General features: G+C 48.6%; 1 protein-coding gene across 1 annotated transcript in view; it reads left to right on the top strand.

Annotated features, from left to right (window-relative positions):
- The first annotated feature begins 16,739 nt into the window (after window positions 1-16,739).
- Window positions 16,740-22,476, top strand: part of DPH1 (diphthamide biosynthesis 1) — a 128,737-nt gene continuing 123,000 nt past the window's right edge. The window contains exon 1 of the mRNA XM_075593078.1: window positions 16,740-16,946. Coding sequence (XP_075449193.1) covers window positions 16,941-16,946 — 6 coding nt within the window. The 5' untranslated portion in view covers window positions 16,740-16,940. The remainder of the gene's footprint in view (window positions 16,947-22,476) is intronic.

Raw genomic sequence — 22,476 nt, 5'->3', positions numbered from 1 at the left:
TTGTGCCCCCCCCCCTTACCTTTGTTCCGGCGTCACGTGACCCCGCTGCGTCATTTCATGCCGTGTTGCCATGGTGACGCGTCGCCCCGAAGCCAAGGTACTCGCGCGCTCCCCGGCATTTCATTTAAATGTTTTGGGGTAGCCCGCGGGGCCTCCGTAACCGCCATGCCCCCGGCGTTGCCCCCCAGTTTGCACAGCCCTGTCTTACAGCATTGAAAGAGGTCTTATATCTTGGTAAATATGGCCCGAAATGTTACTGTAATTAACCCCTTAAATTCCAAACAAACCTGCCCCACACTTGCTGGCGGCGCACTGCTGTCCAAAGTAGAATGAAAAGGGTTAGGTTTTAACATTTTGTAGAGATGGCTAGCGCTGAAGAAGGGTGGCTACTGGTAATCATATACACAGAGAAGGTGGTGCATTCAATCTTAGTAATTGTAAAATATACCATCTGAACCATATACACCAAATATTTCCCCCCATTGCATTGTAGCTGCATTGCTAAACTTGTAAGAGAAGCTGCACTGAGATAAGAGCATCTAAACCGCTTCTTTATTACGGGTTGCATAGAAAGGTGAAAATATATGTGAGTCGTAGTGTAGCAAAGTGAAAGCACTCAGCCGTGGAACCGCTTCCCTGTCATTTTCACAGCAGCAATTCACTCGATTTCAGGGATTTTTCACTTAAATGTATTTTCATCTCTTCAGTGCTGGAAGGCGATGCTGACCCCTCTAAAGTGCTGACAATTTAGGCAGTGCTGTACTGTATATAGCATTTTGCAGGGACAAAGGGTATGTGTAACAGGGAGGTACTTGAAAGCGATTTGGCCAAGGTCACACAAGGAGAGGGGACATTGGGATACAAAGCAGGTCTACCTGCTACAAACACAGCGATCTTACCTCTAAGCTACTTCTTCATTCCATCAGAGTAAATCATATGTAAAGAGACCCGTTCAAATATTGCAGCATATGTCATACAGGCTTCTTCCATTAGGTGCTTGTTATGGGCTCACGTCTTACTGATGAAAGAATGTTGTATCAATTCCAATTCCATTGTGGTCAGGGCAGAGTCATAAACCAGAGAGTAAAAAAAAAATCATGAGATGTTGGTCAATATTAAGGGCCTCCAAACAATATTTTAAAGCGGTATTTCTCTAAAAAAAAGAAAGCCTCTGGAAAATGATACAATGAATTATGGGATCAATTGATGATAAGAAAGGAAAAGTAAAGGTAGATGAATATATATATATTTATATATATATATATATATATATATATATATATGTATATATATATATATGTATATATATAATGAAAGAGAAAAAAATATATATATATATTATATGTAGCACATGTACCCCCACCCTCTAGGAGATACAAGTTGCGGCTACTAGCTGTTGTGGTGCGGCATACCTGTGAGGGTTCAGGAGAACTGAGTGGTCTGCGATGGGGTGGAGACCAGGACAGGCTCATCTAGGGTTCTGGGTTCGGTATCAGCGCCTCCAGCTTCTTTGGGCTCCAAGTAGATTGGAGGCAGTCCCCCTCTGAAGCACATCTCTCATACACCACATGCACTGACTCAATCCAGGCAGGTGTAAAAGAGTAACTAAGAGGCTTTATTGCAGTCACTGCATAGATGTATTACAGCGGTGCAGGGTCTCAGATGATCCCAGGAATCTAGATGGTGCTTGCTCATGAGTCTAGAGTAGGGGTGTACAGAGTACCTGGAATTACCCGGTACCCGGCGTTACCAAGCACATTACCAGCTACCCGGACATTACCCGGACCCGGCAACTGAGAAGTGGGCCTGGCGCCAGGTAATGTCAGAGTAGCTGAAAATCTTATTACTTACCTTTCAGCCGGCGTGGGACAGCAGGATTCTATAGCACCGCAGGAGCAGAGGTGGGGCGGAGGTGGGGCGGGCGAGAGCGGAGGTGGAACGGAGGTTGGGCGGGAGCGGAGGAGCGGAGGTGGGGTGGGCAGGAGCGGAGGTGGGGTGGGCAGGAGCGGAGGTGGGACGGGCGGGAGCGGAGGTGGGGCGGGCGGGAGCAGAGGTGGGGCAGGTGGGAGCGGAGGAGGAGCGGAGGTGGGGCGGGCGGGAGCGGAGGTGGGGCGGGCGGACGCGGAGGTGGGGCGGGCGGAGCGGAGGTGGGGCGGGCGGAGCGGAGGAGCGGAGGTGGAGCGGAGGTGTTGTGGGCGGGAGCGGAGGTGGGGCGGGAGCGGAGGTGCGGAGGTGGGGCAGGCGGGAGAGGAGGAGGAGCAGAGGTGGAGCAGAGGTGGGGCGGGTGGGAGCGGAGGTGGGCGGGAGCGGAGGAGGAGCAGAGGTGGAGCGGAGGTGGGGCGGGTGGGAGCGGAGGTGGGCGGGAGCGGAGGAGGAGCAGAGGTGGAGCGGAGGTGCGGAGGTGGGGCAGGCGGGAGTGGAGATGGGAGCGGAGGTAGAGCAGAGGAGGTGCGGAGGTGGAGCGGGAGGGAGGGGGCAGGAGCGAAGGAGCGGAGGTGGGGCGGCCGGGAGCGGATATGGGGAGGGCGGGAGCGGAGGTGAGGTGGGCGGGAGCAGAGGAGGAGCAGAGGTGGGGCAGGATCGGAGGAGGAGTGGAGGCTCACTGTTGGGGCGGGCGACGGGTGGGAGCAGAGGTTCACTGTTGGGGTAGGCAGCAGGGTCGCCGCCACCCTGCAGGTAAGTGTCAAATCGGGTAACCAGGTACCTGGCCGGGTAGAACCATTGATTTTGGCCGGGTACCCATTACCCGTTTTTTTATTTTTAAATTGCTACCCGGTACTACATTAGTCTGGAGCCTTGATGATCCAGGCCAGTCAGCCCTACGGCCTGACTGACCTCTCCCACTCCCTGGAGGGGAGGAAGGGGAACTCACATCCTATCCTTAGGAAGGAGGGGAACAGGCTGATTACATTTGGCTCTTCCCTTCTGAGGAACTAGAAGGGGCAGGCTCAGGGTCTGTACCTATACCAGATAGGCTGTTACCAGGCCATGAGTCACCACCACACTTATGTCACTCAGAAGGGAACATAAGCAGGGTCAAAAGCCCACAGGATTGCCTGTCACAGCCCTTGACTGTTAGGGACTTAAGTGACAGGGGGAAAAGAGGCAGGATGGACTTACCTGTCTATATATATATATATATATATATATATATATATATATATATATATATATATCAAATGGAAATATTCCTGTATGCTCATTTGCATGTCTTAGACAGGTCTGCAACCCCGCCTTTCACCATTATCACCCAGCACACAGCACGTCCACTGCAGCAAGGGATTCTGGGAAATGACATGCAAATGGGCACTCCGGGATGAAGCCCTCCACGGGCGAAACGCGTAGAGTGTTCACCATCGGCAGCTGCTATTGATTTTTCCAGTGTGACTTGAACATCATGGTGCTATTCCGGTGGACTGCATAAACTATCTCTACATACAGTATGCTGGAGTCTTACTCCTATGGACTGACTCGTATACATTCATTGTCAGCTGAGTATCATTTCCTCTGCTGTTTAGAGTCTCCCCTCTTTGAGGGATTCATACATATGTATGTGTGATTCAGTACATGGCACTGGCTTTCATTTGCATTATATTTAGCCAAGTGCCCTGTCTCTTGTCAAGTTCACAGGCATTTTTTGCATTCATGCTTTTTGGTATATTTATTTTCTATTTTTTGTTATTGCTGTACAGGGTTTGATTATTTTTACTATCTTATTTTCCCCTGGGTCTCCCCCTTGGTTTAAGATATATTATCCTCTTATATGTACTTTTGTGTATATATAAGTTTATTCATCTTATATTTTCTTTTTCCTTAGGTTCAGCCTATATGTTTTATAGCTAGGACTTTCATGGGGGTATTTGTATTATTTAGCTTATTTGTATCACCTCATATAGCTGTTAGGTTTATTATATAATCTTTTGATACATTTTTTGTTTTTTAGTTCAATTTTCAGTGATACTTTTCTTTTTCTTTTTCCATTTATTTTTTCTAGTCACAGTTCTTATATATTTGTTATGCTGCCTTTAGTGTGTTTATGTTTTTAATGTTAGTGAGTCCTATTGCTCGTTATTAAAATCATGTCCTTTTTTCTACCTTGACTTTGAGTCCTAATCTCTTTTCCATATTTGATTAGTTATTTTGTGGCATATTTAGAGTGCTATTATTGGGGATTGTCTTAGTCTTTTTGTGTGTTTCATATTATCTCTATCCCCCAGCACCACCAGTTTCCCTTAGTTATTTTATTATAGATTATCTTGTTTATTTTGTTTCAAGATATTCTGTCTTATTTTTGGGTCTGGTTTAGCCACTTTTGCATATATAGTGTGAGCAACATCCTTTTTGTGTGTGTCTCTCCCCCATATATATATAAAAGCACACAATACCGCTCGCACGGGAATCGGCAGACAGCACTCAGGTTTGAATGGTTGAAAATATATTGTAGAAAAACAAGACACAAATCACCAACTTTTCGGCCCTACAAACGGGACCTTTCTACCCTGATATATATATGTAGCCATGTTTAAAAATGGTATACAGTTCTCTCTCATGCTGGCAGTAAGCCTGGTAAATATACAGGATTGCCAGCATCAATCATGGAGGTTTGCCCTCACACCCTGGTGAGGTGCCATATGTATTCAAGGGGAGTGGTAACATGCTCTGAGTCCACTGTTAGTGACATCAGAGATGTGGCTGTTTCCTAAGGTATATAAGACACAGCACTGCCCAAAGTTAGTTGTTCAAGGTCAAGTGTGTTAACTAAGAGTTCAGAGAGTGGTTCTACAGCAAGTAGTCAGATCTGCAGCAATAAGGCTGGCAGGGCCTAGACTGTGTCCAGGGGCCTGGCACAGGTGGTGATCTCCCTGAGGGGAGAGGTGATCTAACTCCATTGGGAGGGCAGAATCTTCTGAAGGAGAGTGCTGTACAAGATGAGCGGCTAGGCTGTTTGCTGCGAGGGGCAGTCTGCCTATACCATCAATAAAGATGCCCTTGGTCACAAGAACCCCCATGTGTGAGTGTGAAGTTACTCCACAGAGGAAGGCACCACAGAGGAGTTCCTCATCAGAACCATCTCCTTGCGGACGCAGAGATCCTGATGAGGTGGAGGCGCTGCACTGGATATAGGTAGGACTCAAGCACACTACCTCAGCTGCCTGTCTTGCTGATATCCCCATAACAACATAATGCGGGAGACTCAGGAGTCCTGTAGCCAACAGGTGCACCACCAGACACATCCATGTAATGGGGACCGGTTAGACCACAGGGGCCAATCTGAAATTGGGTGGGTCAGGAGGGTCCAGAAAAACCGTTACATACATATATAGCAAAGCCCCCCTCCTTACCTCCGGAGAGGGGGAGCTGCTGTTTGGCGGAGAGCCGCGGTGGGACCGTAGTGCGGGAGTTGCCATATTAGGGATTGCTAGGGCAGTGCCAGCCGAGGAGCGCATGTGCAAAGTAAGATGCGGCGGCCATCTTGGATGGCTCCGCTAGACACAGGGAGGGACTACATGTCCCAGAGTCCTCCGGGGGGAAGGGGGAATTACCCACATGGGGCATCCCAGCCAATAGAGCTGGAGAAAGGGACAAACCAGGATATCCTTGGCAAACATATACATATGTAGGCCCCTTCCACTGTGCCTAAGGGAACTACGCATGCTGCTGTACCTGTCTGCTCACATGAGGGCTAAGCCTCCGCCTCTGGGAGCCTGGGGTGAGCTCTTTCTCCTTACGTGCAGCGCCTCCACCTATCAGGGATCCCTGCGTTGGCGGGATAACCCCTCACAGGAACCAATACACAGTAGCAAGCAATACACCACACATATGTATATAATTAATCTTTATTGTACACAATACTAAACACACATAACACACAATACATAGGTACCAACAGTATAGTGCAGTAACCCCAACACACAGTGGTTCCCCCTAAGTATTGAGGGTACCGTGGCACCAATAACCCCTAGCGTAATGTTCCAGCAATTCCCTCCCAAGTGTGAGTTAGCGCTACCCCTGTGGATGTAGGTGCACGTTGGGTACCTGCCTGGGTACTCCAGTAACCAGGTGCTGCTTGTCGCAATGGGTTGGAGAGGGTCCCACGCAGCGGGGCCTCCAACACAAATCCCCTCTCTCCTAAGGGGTTCGGATACTCCTTGCCGTGTGAGCTCCAGCCGGAGGGTCTTACAAAATGCGTGTGCGTCCGGTCACCGGTGCAACAGTACTACTACGGTGCTAAAGGGGAAAAGTCTCTATCTGGGGCCTTCCTTGCAACACTCCACTGGGGTGGCTCTGGGCCTAGCTGGGGCCCAATGGGCAAGGTCTGGCACCTTGACCCAAAGGATATCCTGTCTTTCTTCTTCTGCCAGACTCCCATTGGCTGGGAATCCCAACCTGATCTCCCTCCGCCCGAGGATTCTTGGACTCATAGGCCCGCTGTAGTACTTGCGGAGCCAAAACTAAAATGGCCGCCGCATTCCTGACTGCGCATGCACGCCTCACTGCACTGCGCATGCGCAAATAACAATATGGCCGCCCCCACACCCCTGATACTGCGCAGAGTTCCGACGGGCAACCCAGGTAAGGAGGGGGACTCTGCTACGCATACATGGGGGCTGGAACTAAGGATGCGATTTTCTGCAGCTGCCCCACCTGGCTTTACATCTATTTTTACATTACGGTAATGTCTGTATCTGATTTCTGAAAAATTGTTCCCGCGCTGCTGCACATATATAAATAAATATATACAGATACACACCTGTAAAATGTGTTGCTTATAATAACTGAGGTTGCGAGGTTTGCTAACCCCATTCACTGCCAGGCATCTATGCCATAAACACCTGGCACGGAGTTAAGATTAATAAGATATCTGTGGTAGGTCCCAGCAGAGATGATCACTGGGATCATGTGTACAAGAAGAGGCTTGCAACACACACTTCAGTTTCCAATCAGGAGAGCAGTGTGTGCATGCTTCACTTCCATCTCTGCCTGTGTCTCCATAGCGTGAGACGCTGCCCTACTTTGCTTGTGACTGGAGGGATAGTGTTTGTGGTGAATGTAATTGGTGCTGGCACCTGTCTTATGTCTTGTTCTCTACACAGTTGTGCCCGGGTCCAGACACGCAACTAGTGCAGGAGAAGGGAGGCATCGCTGTGCCTCCTGCTGATACCCTGCGCCTGACACAGAGAGTATATCCAATCCGTGCTCTGGGACACAGACTCCACACATGCAGTGCACATGACCTCTGCTGTCACCCGCGGGAGAGTTTTATCTGAAGAAAAGGGACTCGGAACCTAAGCTAGTCCGCAGCCAGTGCATGCAATCACATATACAGCAACATCAGTGGTACTGTGGTGCTGTGTCCAATTGCAGGACATTCTGTGGGACAAAGCTGATTGGAAACTTATTATACAATGGCTTGTCCAATATTTGTGCTAAAAACCTTTTACTAAAAAAAAAAAAAAAAACTTATTGATAATGTAAATAAAAAAAAGAGTGGAACCCGAAGTTTGGGAATAAATATACAGATTGCACCAACAACAAACACTTCGACCACTGAGAGAGATGGCTGCATATGCTATGTTTCCACAGACTCCCTAACACCCAGGAACAGGTTACATGCCACAAGAGCTCCACCATGCCCTACCACACTATGCAAGTAGAATAACCATTGATTGGGGAGCCATTTCAGGAGATAGGGACCACGTTAAACAAGGGGAGGAAGGTGTATCTCTGTTTCCAGTAGATTATCTAACCTAAGGCGAAAAATAAGACCTAGCTGAGGTGTTTCTTTTGATATGAGAGGTGATTCCATAGTTTACACTTGATATACATTAGTTTAGGCTTTTACAGCAATGAATGCAAAATAGGGGGGGGGGAACTTCACAAGAAATAAACTGTACAGGTAGAAAATGTTTTTCATTGGTGCATGCCCTTAATAAAGTGTGCCCCCCCCCAAAAAAAAGAATAAGGGCAACATTCAAAAAAACTCATGGTTAGTGGGTCCTTAAATCCTTAATAAACACACAGATACCCAGTAAGCTCATATAAACCCCCCAAATTACCACAAAATATATATGTAGCGGCCAATGGTAGTGTTCAGTATTGAAACTACCTGTGACAGGAGCTTTGTGACAGGCTATGAATAATACACCACCAAAGATATAACTGGGTTGAACCGGACGAGACTTAGATATGATAAAATATAATTTATTCCTTGAAAAAGGTGAACACACGAGATATACAAATAGACAAAATATGGACACTTACTTAAAGGTTAGGACAAGAAGAGCCATCAGGATACAGGATGGGCCATTTCTTCCATAATTCAGGTTCAGATGTTGGCATCGCAGCAATACATGAAGATCATGCATGAAGACACATGAAAGACCCATGAAGACATGAAGACAATAGCCATAGGCTGAGCCTGGTTCTTATACAATTATTTCCCATTGAACACAACCTAAACCCAGCCCCTCTCATAAATCTGTGGTGAGGTTGACAGTTTTCCTAAGAGTAAAACTCCTCCCACCCAAGGACGTTTAAAAACTGCTTTTCCTATCTAAATAACTTCATAACTTCAGTTGAGTAGTACTTACTGGCACGCGAGACATATTAATACATTCCGGCACGCATGACGCTCCCAATAAGACTAAATATTACCCTGTAATATTAAAATTAAGAGAGATATTAATATCTGTCTCTTAGTACCGGCGAGACATCATGTGTCTGTAATCATTATTTGCGGCTCGGTCCCCCGGTTACACATATGTAACGCTTAGCATGTTCAGCCGAGGACATCTCATAATATTCTTATATTTAATAAAGTCACTCATTCTGATATCTCCTTGCGTAACCGCACCCCTGGCCCCCATCAAGAAATCCTTTGAAGCAGGGACTCCTGTATAGTGAACATTTGTCACCGGTGCTATATTTCACACCCAATGCCCCAGCCTGGATCCTAGCTGTCTCTACCAGCCAGATGTGTTAACATACACCAAACCCCCGCTGTACTTTTCACACCCAACTTCAATCAAGCCTTTTGAAGCCCAGATATTTCTGAAAAGACACACCACATTTGTATTTTCCTAAACTGTAGCTCATTAACCCCTTAAGCCCCAGTGTGTGTGTGGTGCAGTCACTGGAACAGAAACAATACATTTACACAGGGGAATAAACATTTGGATACTTAAGCAAGGCAAAACACATTACTGGACCTCAGTCCAGTTAACCCCTTGCTTCCCAGGTGAGAGTAGAGGGTGGCCAAATGGGGTGTAACCCCTTTAATCCCGGGCCAAACCCTCTCTATCTTGACACCTCCCCTGCTCAATGGGTGCCTGGTGCCCCAGCTGCCTCCCCTGGCACTGGGACACCACTGGCGCCCTTGAAGCACTCAATAAGTCCTGAGGGATTGGCCTGGCAAAATTGTCCTCCAGCATTGTCCAGTACATTGTCCTGGCCACAGTGGATAGGGAAGTCCAGATCCTGCTGAGCAGGGCTCCACCGTGGCCGCCGGGCATTCTCCTTTGCCTCCCTCTGCCCCCCACCCAGTGCCTGGTGAACCAGGTCCATGGTGAAGGGGCCCCTTTGCAGACCAGGCTGCATACTGCCCAGAGACTGGCATGTCTCTGCACCAGCAAGAGACCAGCTATCAAGCACAGACCGTCACTTTCCTGTCAACCAAGTCTGGGAAAGAGCTATGTCACTATCCTATAGGGACCCTACCTGCCCTTGCCCGGTGCCCACCTCTAGCTGCTCTGCTATACCCTTGACTCTCCTCCCTGGCTGCCTATCTACCCACAGCCCCACTTCTGGGAACCCTGGGGAATCTGTCAGGGGGGTCACTCTTGGCCGGTCAGAACAAGGGACCTCCTGCCTACCTAGCCCATCCCTAGCTTCTGCCAGCTGCCTGACACCCCACTGACCTCCTATCTCCCCCTGCTCCACAGTGTCTCCCTGTCTAGCCTCCCCTAGGCCCAGCGCCTCAGCCCCTGCTGATGACTCCTGCTGCTTACCTCCCTGCAGCCCACCTGCACTCCTCTCCCCCCTGGGCAATCCTAACCCAGACCCTGGAACTACCTGAGGGCACCTACCTCCCTGACCTTGTCTCCCCCTTACCAGGGATGAGCTCAGGGGCACCTCTCCAGATGCAACCGCCTTAGCTCTTCGCTGGCAGGTATGCCTGGGGTGGCACAAGCTGGCCACTGCCCATGATACCCCCAGCCCATAGCCAGGCTGCAACGGGGTTGCTGATCTGAGAAACCCCCTGAGGCTCTGCCAGGGTAATGGGGAACTCTAGCTGCCATACCTGCTGCTTTCCCTCCCCGGCTACCACTAGCCCTTCTTCTCTCACTGAGATCTGATGCTGGCTACCTACCTGCAGCCTCCCCTCACTCCGCTTCTCCCTAGCTAATCCTAACCTTGATCCTAGGGACACCTGAGTGAGGCCATCTCCTGAAAACTGCCTCCCCATTACTGGGGACGAGCTCAGGGTTGCTGGTGCAGATGCACCCACCTTAGCTCCTGGCTGGCAGGTAATCTGGGGGTGGTCTACCTTTGCCACAACCCCATAGCAAGGCTGCAACAGTGGGGCTCTTAACTGAGAGTCCCCTTGCTGCTCCACCAGGGTAATGGGGAAGCCTGGCTGCCCTACAAGCTGCCCTTCCTTCCCCTCCCCTGGTACCCCTATCTCCTGCCACCCCCAGGTCACCCCTATAGTGAAACAACGTGGTACAGTCATAGGGAAAAATAAGTCAGGGTCAGTCTGCGACTTGGTCTGGCTTACCTCGCTGGTCCCCGCAGAGACCGCCGCCTTCGTTGGTCCCGATTGCAGGGGGACTGGAGTGGCCGCCTCCGGCACCATCTGGGCTGGGCAGCAACGGGCCGCTGCCGCGACAGCGCCCGGGTTGGGTACAGGTACAACGGTGCAGGACAAGGGTCCCAGGTCTTTGTGGAGGAACACGGCTCCCGCCAAACCAGGTAAAATAACCCCCTCCAGCAAACCCTGTCCCTCCCCCCACTCAGAAAGGGCTCCGGCACCTTGCCGGAATCGCGGCTCTTCCGCCGCCGTCGCCGCCATGGTCGAGCCCTGGGTAGCTGCCGCAGCAGTACCCGGCTTTGATGCAGGGTCGCCGGCGTGGATTGCGGGGCTCCGGTTATCGCTGGGAATCGCCGACTCCGCCAAACAATGTGAAACACCCACCTCCCGCACACCCCAACCCTCCCCCCAAATAAAATTGCCGCCGGCAGGATGCCAGAGTGGCGGCTTCTTCTACGCCGCCGCTGGTTCTCCGCCGGGATCAGGTGGATGGCCACTGTTGCCGATGCAGCCCGGCCAGGTTCTCCAGGGGACGTCCCACGAAGGTTTGTCGCTCTGGCTGGACGGGAGCCATCAGAGGATGCCGCTAACTGGGTCATCTTTTCCGCAGCTTGTGAGCGCTGGCCCTGAGGGTCTTCTCCGCCCAACCACGCACGGTCCGGGCACCGGGCATTATTGTGGCCCGTTTGTTGGCAGCTTCTCCGCCACCGGTGGACTAACCCCAGCAAGGGGCAACGGAGTCCAGAGCGGAGTTGCTTGAGCGCCGGGCTCTGGGAGGGGGTAAGCGGGTCGGAGCAGCACCAACGCCGTGAACTGGGTCCACTTCGCCGGGAACCACGACTTGCCCAACGCACACACCAGTGCTAGCTCTTTCAGGGAAAATGGACGGGCCACAGCAACGGCCGTTACCTCTCCTGGTGCAAGACTTCTGTGGTCTCCGAGACCACCCGCTCCCTCCACAAGTCTCTGCCGTCCCGGAGCTGGGTCCATTCCCTGCTCTCCGTGAGGTTTGATGGTTACAGCGTCTGCAGCTGTGGATCTTTGCTCAGCCTGCCGGGTTTCATGCTCACCGATCGCTGCCTCTCTCTCAGCCTTGCCGGCTGCTGGTCCCCGCACCGACTTGATACACTCCTTCGGTCTCGGTGCCCAGCTCCAGTCAGACGGATGGCCGGCACTTTGGTTCTGGAGGCAATGCTTCTCACAAGTAGGGGAACAGTGAGGAGGTGCCATATCTTGTGTTATATGTTGTACACTGTGTGTCCAATATCTTTAGTCCCAGGAACTCGCAATTACCATCGAGTTCCCACTATATTACAGTATCCCTCAGTACACTGTAATACAGGTCCAGTTCAGTCCCGCCGCTGCCACCATTTTTATTAATAGCCTGTGACGGGAGCTTTGTGACAGGCTATGAATAATACACCACCAAAGATATATCTGGGTTGAACCGGACGAGACGTAGATATGATAAAATATAATTTATTCCTTGAAAAAGGTGACCACACGAGATATACAAATAACAGACAAAATATGGACTGTTACTTAAAGGTTAGGACAAGAGGAGCCATCAGGATACAGGATGGGCCATTTCTTGCTTAATTCAGGTTCAGATGTTGGCATCGCAGCAATACATGAAGATCATGCATGAAGACACATGAAAGACCCATGAAGACATGAAGACAATAGCCATAGGCTGAGCCTGGTTCTTATACAATTATTTCCCATTGAACACAACCTAAACCCAGCCCCTCTCATAAATCAGTGGTGAGGTTGACAGTTTTCCTCAGAGTAAAACTCCTCCCACCCAAGGACGTTTAAAAACTGCTTTTCCTATCTAAATAACTTCATAACTTCAGTTGAGTAGTACTTACTGGCACGCGAGACATATTAATACATTCCGGCACGCATGACGCTCCCAATAAGACTAAATATTACCCTGTAATATTAAAATTAAGAGAGATATTAATATCTGTCTCTTAGTACCGGCGAGACATCATGTGTCTGTAATCATTATTTGCGGCTCGGTCCCCCGGTTACACATATGTAACTCTTAGCATGTTCAGCCGAGGACATCTCATAATATTCTTATATTTAATAAGGTCACTCATTCTGATATCTCCTTGCGTAACCGCATCCCTGGCCCCCATCAAGAAATCCTTTGAAGCAGGGACTCCTGTATAGTGAACATTTGTCACCGGTGCTATATTTCACACCCAATGCCCCAGCCTGGATCCTAGCTGTCTCTACCAGCCAGATGTGTTAACATACACCAAACCCCCGCTGTACTTTTCACACCCAACTTCAATCAAACCTTTTGAAGCCCAGATATTTCTGAAAAGACACACCACATTTGTATTTTCCTAAACTGTAGCTCATTAACCCTTAAGCCCCAGTGTGTGTGTGGTGCAGTCACTGGAACAGAAACAATACATTTACACAGGGGAATAAACATTTGGATACTTAAGCAAGGCAAAACACATTACTGGACCTCAGTCCAGTTAACCCCTTGCTTCCCAGGTGAGAGTAGAGGGTGGCCAAATGGGGTGTAACCCCTTTAATCCCGGGCCAAACCCTCTCTATCTTGACATTACCATTGGCTGCAAAGTGCGGCGTCGACGCTGCTGCAGTCGCGAGTGTCTTTTCAGTCTGTGATCTCCGGCTGCAGCAGCGTGACATCAATTTCAGCAGCCAATCAATGTCCAGACGTTTACATTGATTGGCTGCTGAAATTTAGACTCGCCAGTGAAGACGGGGGCGGGGGACCGGGGGACTGGGGGACGGGGGGGTCCAGCCCAGCCTCGGATGGATTCATGTATATACATGACTTGTCAGTACACCGGATTGCTGCACCATCCATTTGCTCTGCGCCCGTGACACTGCGCCGCCGCTGCACCCTCCCCCACCCCCCGCCCGCTTTGTCAGATCATTCCGTCTGCTGGGGATGATCACACATCGCCCAGCAGACAGAGGCGCGCACATGCGGACCCGCGAACGCAGTGTCGCGAAGCCCCCTGTGTGAATGCGGCCTAAGTAGTGATCTGTAGTGTCAGATGACTGCAAACATTATATGATCAAGGTGAACCAATTGTAACAAACGAGTGGGTAAAGATCTTAGATACAGATGATTGCCTACACATAAAAATATAAGGGTGTTGTTAACCATATGAGGTTAAATAAATACACGCGTATGAATACCATAAACAGTCGTGTAGGCAGGGATCTCTAATTGATAGATCTGTGCAAACACTGATACTCTCAATAATGAACAGCTGCGTAATTAATTGAAGCACTGCTGGAATTCCTATGTCAAAATAAAGGAGACCGCAACTACACGATACACTGTGTTAGAAAATAGTAACAAAGTTCTCTAAATAAAGAAAGCTGCAGCTATGCCGTGTGCCGTAAGTATAATCATGGTCATGATAACGCAGTGTTCGACAAATCCATTCACCTACAGGCCCGTGGCGACTGGATTTGACCCCGTGGCGACCTCCTCATGGCCGCCCAAGCATGGCGGGATTGGGGGCGGGACTTTGTGGCGAGTAGATTTTTTGGTTCGGCGAGTAGATTTTTGGGTGATTTGTCATCCACTGATGATAAGGCATCTCAGAGGTTGGTAAAATTGTGTACATCTGGAGAAATGGGGACACCACTTCCCTCAGCGACGCTACTCAGACTAGATCAGGCACAAATACAATATTGAGACGTATATACAACGCAATGTAAGTGAAATCCCACGTAAAATTGTTTACACAACTCCCTGAACGAAACACCACAGTAGAACCTACAAAGTATATTTAACCCCAGAATAGGATGATAAAGATCAGTCTACAAAATAGTATAGTAGTTGAATTTTGCTCAGAGTTATAATAAACTGATGCCAATATTTAGTATTCAATACTTGTGGTAGATAGAGGGTATGCAGGTAAACTGGGTAAGTAAGTTCCTATTACCACTGTGTAAAGACCATTGGCGCCTTTCAGTCTATCCTTCCCCCCTAAGGCCCGGTCCCCGCTGGCTACTGCAGCAACAGCTGTGGCGGACGTTGCAGGGACAAGAGCCGCCCCACAATGGGGCCGGGCACGCTGCGAGGGGATGGGGGGGCGTTGCGCTGCGTCGACAGAAACGCCTGCTCTCAAGAAAATTGAGATCAGGAGTCGCGACAGAGCGCTAGGCCACGCCCCCCGGCGGTTCAGCCATTGAGGGCGAACCAGCCGGGTGACATCACGGCCGCGCCCCCGTCACTCCCCCATCACGCCCCCCCCCCTTGTCTTTCCCCCTGGAGCTCACTGCAGACCGGGGAATTCGGCTGCACGCGCCGCCTATAGGCTGCTATAGGCTGCGCTTATAGTGCCTGGCGACGGCAACGTGACGTCGCTCCAAAACAAATCCATTGACTCCGTCACAAGCGCTTATAGTAAGCGTGACGGAGCGACCAAAAATGTTGAAGCTGGGTAAATTTGATTTTTTAGAGACAGTCGCCATGTGACTGTCTCTAAACCAATCAGAGAACGCTGCCCGCCCCCATCGTGACGTCACTGGCCTTGTCGCCAGCGACGTCGCTTAAAAATAAATATAACTTTCGCTATTTCGCTATTAGCGCGGCCTAAGTGAGGTGCTCCGTGACACCGTCGGGTCAACAGAAGCAAGTGCGGTGAAGGAGCAGGGCAGCGCGAGTACTCCCGTACGGAGTCTATGTCTGCGATCCCATTGATAAGCACTGCGCGTGCACGTTGTCAGATGTGCCGACGCGCGCGTTTCGTAGAGGAACAATTTGTCAAGGCCAGTAGGCGTTCCATTCAGTCTCTTTAATAGAAGTTAGCACTTTTCCATTTAAATGCCATTTTATGGTCCAGAAATCACACTGATTTTAGTATTAGAGGACATAGAGCTCCCAGTGTCCGCGGCTGCGACGCCGTGCGCGGCACACAGAAGGTACGGCCCTCTATGGGGCTGGCCGCAGTGGCTGCCTACATGCGCCTGCGGGAAGCGTGATGCGCGACCGTCTTTGCCAAAAGACAAGAAATATGTCCTTTGGCGCGGCGGCGGTTCAGCCAATGAGGGCGAACCAGCCGCGTGATGTCATGGCCCCGCCACGCCCAGCCCATCGCGATCTTTTCTTTCCCCTTGCAGCTCAAGCACAGGCCGCAGATCGCAGCTTGTACCCATGTACGCGCCGCCTGGCGCGCCTGCAGGAGCTGACACTGGGGCTGTAGCCTAATTAACACTCTGCAACTCTACCCAATTACAAGCTGCTTTACCTAGTTTCTCTTTCCTTTACCTAATGCAGATCCGCGATTTGTTTTGCATCAGAGGTCTCAATGGCATAACCAGTGGAGCCGCCATACGCCCTCGCCGTAAATAAAAAAAACCCTATGACTCAAAAGAGAAACATGGCCACAGCTTTATTAAACATTACACATGTATGATTTATTCTTTATTTATATAGCGCCCTCCAGGTGCGCATTGTTTTCCGCAGTAATACACGTGACATAATAATATAACACATAATGGGAATAAGCGCTTCAGACATAAAAGTAATAGGAAAAGGAGTCTCTGCCCTGAAGAGCTTGCAGTCCATGTTTTGGTGCCTGAGGCACAGGGAGATAAAGTGACTTAGCCAAGGTCACAAGGAGCCGACACCAGGAATTGAACCAGGTTCCCTTGCTCCAAACTCAGTGTCATTGTTCTCAGAGTCAGTTGTAGTGTAAGTTTTTCTATACCAGGATATTGCAGAATCCAGTAATGGTGCTAAAAAGTGGGTTAAAATAAATAAATAATGTCTAAGCTTTTTTTTATACCACCCCTAAGACCACTACGATATACTGTAGTGAGCGCATCTCAGGACTACAAATACCATAAGGCAACGCACACCACGTGGGGCAGACGTAATATGGCTGTAACTGTGGCATTGATTGCTTTGCATGCAGCCTCGCTCGATGTCTCTGGATTTGATTAGCGCTGCCTTTTTGCTGTACACGTGGGTGTTTCCATGCGATGGCGGACAAGCAGGTGACAGGAGGAGATGCTGTAGTTGGAACCGGGCCCGGTTCGGGAATATCAGGGAAAGAAGAAGAAGGAGGTGGATCAGGGCACAATCCTGGAGCACTGACACCCGCTGCAGCAGTAAATGCAGGTGAGGCTGCAAACTCCCCTTGTACGGCCCGTGCAGCTACCTCTGGGGTGCACTCCTTACACTCTCCCCCACCACACCATTTACTCTTTTGTGTACAGAGCTTGTCACCCAAACAGGAAGACAGCAACACTTGCATCCAACTCGTTGGTTGATTTGCTGAGCCTTTTGGGCGACAGTCCTGCTTTCCTGAGTGTCTATGTAACACAGGACATGCCTCTGGTGGACCATTCTGATTCTTCTCCCCTCTCATGTTTGGACAGTGGCCGTCCGTTAAAACACCGTCTTGTTTCTTCCTCCGTCTTTATTTCTCTCCATCTATCAGTCGCCATCGTTATGTCTGCACAGTGCCTGGCAGTTAAAGCAGGGCACATACCTCCATCTGTGGGTGCAACCCTACATTTCTCCCTGGTACGACTTCTGTGTACACTATCTGTCATTGGAACAGTAAGAGGCTTATCTGTCAAGGCATATGTATTTAATTGATAATAATCCTAATAAATTTACTGGAATGTTTCTATTTGTGGAACAATGTTTTTGACCCAGAACTGGCCCACTTTTGCCTCGATCCATTTGCCCCAATATGTGAAACCACATCTGGGGTACAATCAAGCCACTTCTCTCCTGTACACAGTACATGTGATTTTTAAATAGGACACACAGCAGATGCAGGCACCTCTGGGTTCGATCCTGACACTTCTTCCTCATCCACTTTGTAAGTTTTTCCCCCCAGTTTTTTGACACATAACATAACACATGCATACTCTTATCTGACTTTAATCCTGATGCCTCAATTTACTGCAGTATACAGATCAGAACCTAGGGGTACAATCATGACATTTTCCAAATCTTGTTCTTCTGTATAGGATGTGACAGGGCATATAACATGCTGAAGAGAGGGGCAATACAGTGGTGATGTAGTTAACAAATATCTCAAAATAATAATTGAATTCATGGTCAACTCCTTCATAAATTCAGCAGTTATGGCATATCCGGGCACACCGTTGATGTATGAGTCTGTCAGTTATTTTGATATGTGGACTGGTCCTGGAGAGCTGTAGATGTGTTGAAGGCTGTGATACTTTTATAGGGGGCTAACATGACATGTTGTCTCTCTGTCTCTCTGTCTCTCTGTCTCTCTGTCTCTCTGTCTCTCTGTCTCTCTGTCTCTGTCTCATATTTTTTTTTATATATATATATATTTTTATATATATAATATATATATATCTCTTCAGCTTCATCTATGAACAAGCCTAATGCTGGACCAATAAAAGGTATCACAACCTACAATGTTATTTTTATGGGGTGTGTGTAAAAGCCAGATCCATGCATAATTCTCATAAACGGTGTCATATCTTGCCAGTTATATGCACGATTTACGCACACTGCGGAAGCCATGTGTAATTCATACACGCACCCTGCCGTATCCGTGTGTAATTTGCACGAGCATGCTGCCGTGCTTGTAAGTAATTTACACGCACCCTACCGCATGTGTAATGCTTTGTGAGATACATACCTCTGTGGGTGCTGCTGGCATCTCGTGCATGAGTCAAGGTGGGGCCAATAGGAAGCTGCGAAGGATGACATCACAGCTTCCTATTGGCCCGCGTTATGTGGGACCTTAACGCCTCCATATATCTTGTACAGCCAGGGCTGCTACAGGTCTGATCTAAGTATCTCGAGACGCATGGGTTCTCCACAGCTGAAATTAATGTGGTTCAGCTCCAAAGAACCCCACCTAGTACAAAACAGAAAAAAACCTAGGCGGAAAAGCCCCTTTTTGGGGAGGGGGCTGAGGCTGTGGTATAGATAATTTTTAGGAGCCAGAGTTTGGTAAAGCGAGGAGGAGGAGGAAGGGGGGGGGACAGGTGTATAACCATACACATTAGGCCTGTAATATTGTAAGCGCACGCGCGTCTGAGTAATACCTGTCTCCCTATGACCGTGCATGCGTGCGCATGGCAGAGAGCGTTGGCGCAGCACTGGTGTGGAAAGACAAAGAAATTTGTGTTTTCGTGCGGTTGCCGTGCCACGTTACACTGTGAGCCAATCACAATGAGGCAGGAAAAAACCTACCCTTGTGACATCATGGCCACGCCTCCTAGGTGCGAGTCATCGTTTGGCCTATATGCGCAAAACGCGCACGTGCAACGTCATGCAAGCGCTTATAATAATACAGGCCGTATGCAGCTGAAGAGCTGCGCCTTGCGCCTCCAGACTAAGCTGTGTGTCACCTGTTGGTCACTGCCACGGCCGGGAGAACCACTCCCAGGCATGCTTTGCGCTTGCATTAGTAACCCACACATGCTGTTGCAGGGCGCAGAGGTGACAAGTCGGTCCCCACTGCCGACACCTCTACCAATAAAGATTAGGATATCGGTGCCTGGTGCTTCATTTCTACTGAAAGGATACACAAGGATCTTGAGTTTGGCTTTTACTGCCACATTGTCTTATTTGAATCTCAGAATTATTATTTTTTTTAGAAAGTTATGGCTTTCTGCTTGGGGTTTTGGCATATTTTTCCCTTCACGTACCTGGCTGGGAGATATGCTCATGACTATGCAAAGTATATTTAAATGAGTCCCAGACTTCCTAAAAGGAATTCCATGCCAACTATATAGAGTTGATAAGCCTAAGGCACAAACCTTAAGGACTGGAATGATGTCAGACCCAACAGGACTAGAACCCACAGCCATTGCTTTTCTAGGCCGCTGCTTTAGCAGTGTGAGCTAAACTAGCTGATCGGTAGTATCAATGTCATGTCCTACTTGTGAGCTGCACATGTAGCTATATCACTCGAGTGCTCAACAAGGAACATTAAACTGTCAACCAAGAAGTGGTCTGCTTTTAAAGGAAGCCAAGGGGAGTGCGCTACTTCAGGTATAATAACTTTATTTCATGTAGCACTTTTCTCCCAATGGGACTAAAAGCGCTTCACAGTTACAGTATAGTGCGCGGATCGCAGCACATAGGAATTTTACAGGCACAGTCCCTGCCCAGATGAGCTTACAATCTGTTTTTGGTGCCTGAGGCACAGGGAGATAAAGTAACTTGCCCAAGGTGACTCACTGAGCCACTCCTTGGTGCTACGTGATGGATAGGCACAAAGATGGCTATGGTATAACAGAACAGGGACAACAATATTCACTGTGCCATCTGCCAGAATTGAAATAATTTATTTTAAAATAAATACAACTCTACAAACTGCAGGAAGTGATTCCGCTGGCTTCCCACAGCACACAAAGTGTTATTGGGTTGATAAGTCTAAGGTAACTTTGGAATTGGGTATGGTGTCAGACCCAACAGGATCAGAAGTTGAACCACACAACCTCTGTTATTCAGAACAACAGCTCTAGCAGTGTGAGTGAAACCATCTGATGGCTAGCACCACTGTCACAGTATACTTAGTTTTGGACTCTACTTCAATATGGATGTCTGTGAGTTGAAGCTGAAGCCAAAGTGGGTCATGCAGCAAGACAATGATCCTAAACATACAAGCTGATCTACAAAAGACTGGCTGCAGAAGAAGAAATTCCACGTTTTAGAATGGCCTTGTCAAAGTCAGAACCTAAACACCATTGAAATGTTGTGGCAGAACCTGAAGTGAGCTGTCCATGCAAGGAAGCCCTCAAATGTCACTGAGTTGAAGCTGTTCTCTGAGGAGGAATGGCCCAAAATTCCTCAAAATCGATGTGAGAGACTGACCAGCAGTTACAGGAAACGCTTAGTTGAAATCATTGCTGCTCAAGGGGTGTCACCCGGTACTGAATCTAAAGGTTCACATACTTTTTCACACATGAATGTTGAATCATTTGTGGATAAATAAATGTTGACAGTATCATGTTTTTGTGTCATTTGTTCAGGTTATCTTTATATATTATCAAGACTTAAATTAAGATCTAAGAACCTTTTTTAAGTTTGAAATATGTGAAAATCCTGAGGAATTCACAAACTCGCCAATGTATACAATTAAAAAGAATGAGGGAGCACTTCCAAAGAGCTGCAAAATAGAGGCCGGATACATTAAGTAATACAATGTGTCCATGATGTATTAACCTAACTGAGGTTATTAAGAGACAGAATTAAATGAGTAATTATAAAAAAGCACAAGATCTGAGGGTGATCAAACCACAATGTGTACTGGTCCTACTAGTGACACCTAGTACTTGGTGGTAATTTAAGCAAAATGATGAGCACTGAACGGAGCCTGTATGTTTTATATATTTATATTTGCAGAACAAAGGAGTCCTGATTTAGAGCTTGTTTAATAATGCAGATTGAAAATTCAAAATGCATTAAATCATAGGTTGGCTTCTCCCGAGGTGCAGTCACCCTGAAAGATACCCTATCCGCTTAAATAGATGGGTACATAGAAGTAATTGAATGCCCCCTGTGCAATCTATATATAAACGTGATTGCACAGATGTGGTCTAATACAATGAAAAATGTATAACGTCCAGATAATCCCAATAAATATTTGTCTAGAAATTATAATAGTGCTTGCTTGTCGAACCTCAGTTATAACTGTGTAATCTTCTGGAGCAGTGGAAGTGGCACCCATTGTCTTCTAGCCCAGTAGAGTGAGGTAGGTAACCCATGTTCTGTTCATCATTCATTTAATGTCACCTGGCCTCAGTAATTTATAGCCCTCAGTACATATTACTCTGTGCTTCAAGGTTACGACCGTCAAAGTAGATATCCCTTGGAGGTGTGATGTTAGTAGACAGTGTGTGTGCTGTTAGAAATCATTTGGTTTAGCTCACACTACTAGAGCTGTGGCCTAGAAAATAAATGGTTGTGGGTTCTAGTCCTGTTGGGTCTGACACCATTCCTGTCCTTAGGTTGGTGCCTGAGGCTGCGTCCCCGCCAGCGCTGAGCAGGCGGTGCTTGCCGCGTTAACTTGCATATATATGTAAGTTCCCACTCACGTGGCGCGCGCTCTCGCGCGCGGGCACACACGCTGACCCGCGCTCGGCGCTTACCAAAACAAAAAAACTATACTTTCCCGTGTGCTCAGCTGGCCCGCAATGCCGCCCCCTCCCCCGCGCATGCTTGCGTAAATCTGAGGACACCCAGCGCTCATGCTTGGAGCGCACTCAGCGGCAGAGCTCATACACTCCGCTTGCTTGCAAGGGTGCGATCTCTTACCTTGCTGCACGGTTGTAGCAGAAGCAATCCCTGCTTATAGTGCTGGGGGCGTGGCGGACGCGTCACGAAGCTGCTTCACCCTCATTGGCTCAACCAGCTCACGTGATGCTGACGCTACGCGGCAACGCGTGAAAAGACAATTTTCTTTTAATTCTTCAAATCGCGGTAACACCAGCGCGCTCATGGATCGGCCTCATAGGCATTAGCCAATTTGAGGTTGGCGTGAGAGCGCAATCACAGGCTGTATAATCTTAGGCTTATTATCCACTCCTATATAGTTGGCATGGAAATCCTTTTAGGAAGTGTGGGCTGGGACTCCTATAGATAGATATCTAAATATCTCTCTTCCTAATCCATCTGGATTTTTTAGTATCCAATTCTCAGA

The sequence above is a fragment of the Ascaphus truei genome, chromosome 3 (assembly GCF_040206685.1).
Source record: "Ascaphus truei isolate aAscTru1 chromosome 3, aAscTru1.hap1, whole genome shotgun sequence".
Classification (NCBI taxonomy): Eukaryota; Metazoa; Chordata; class Amphibia; order Anura; family Ascaphidae; genus Ascaphus; species Ascaphus truei.
The sequence above is the reverse complement of the archived record's forward strand: the minus strand, read 5'-3'. Positions and strand labels throughout refer to the sequence as shown.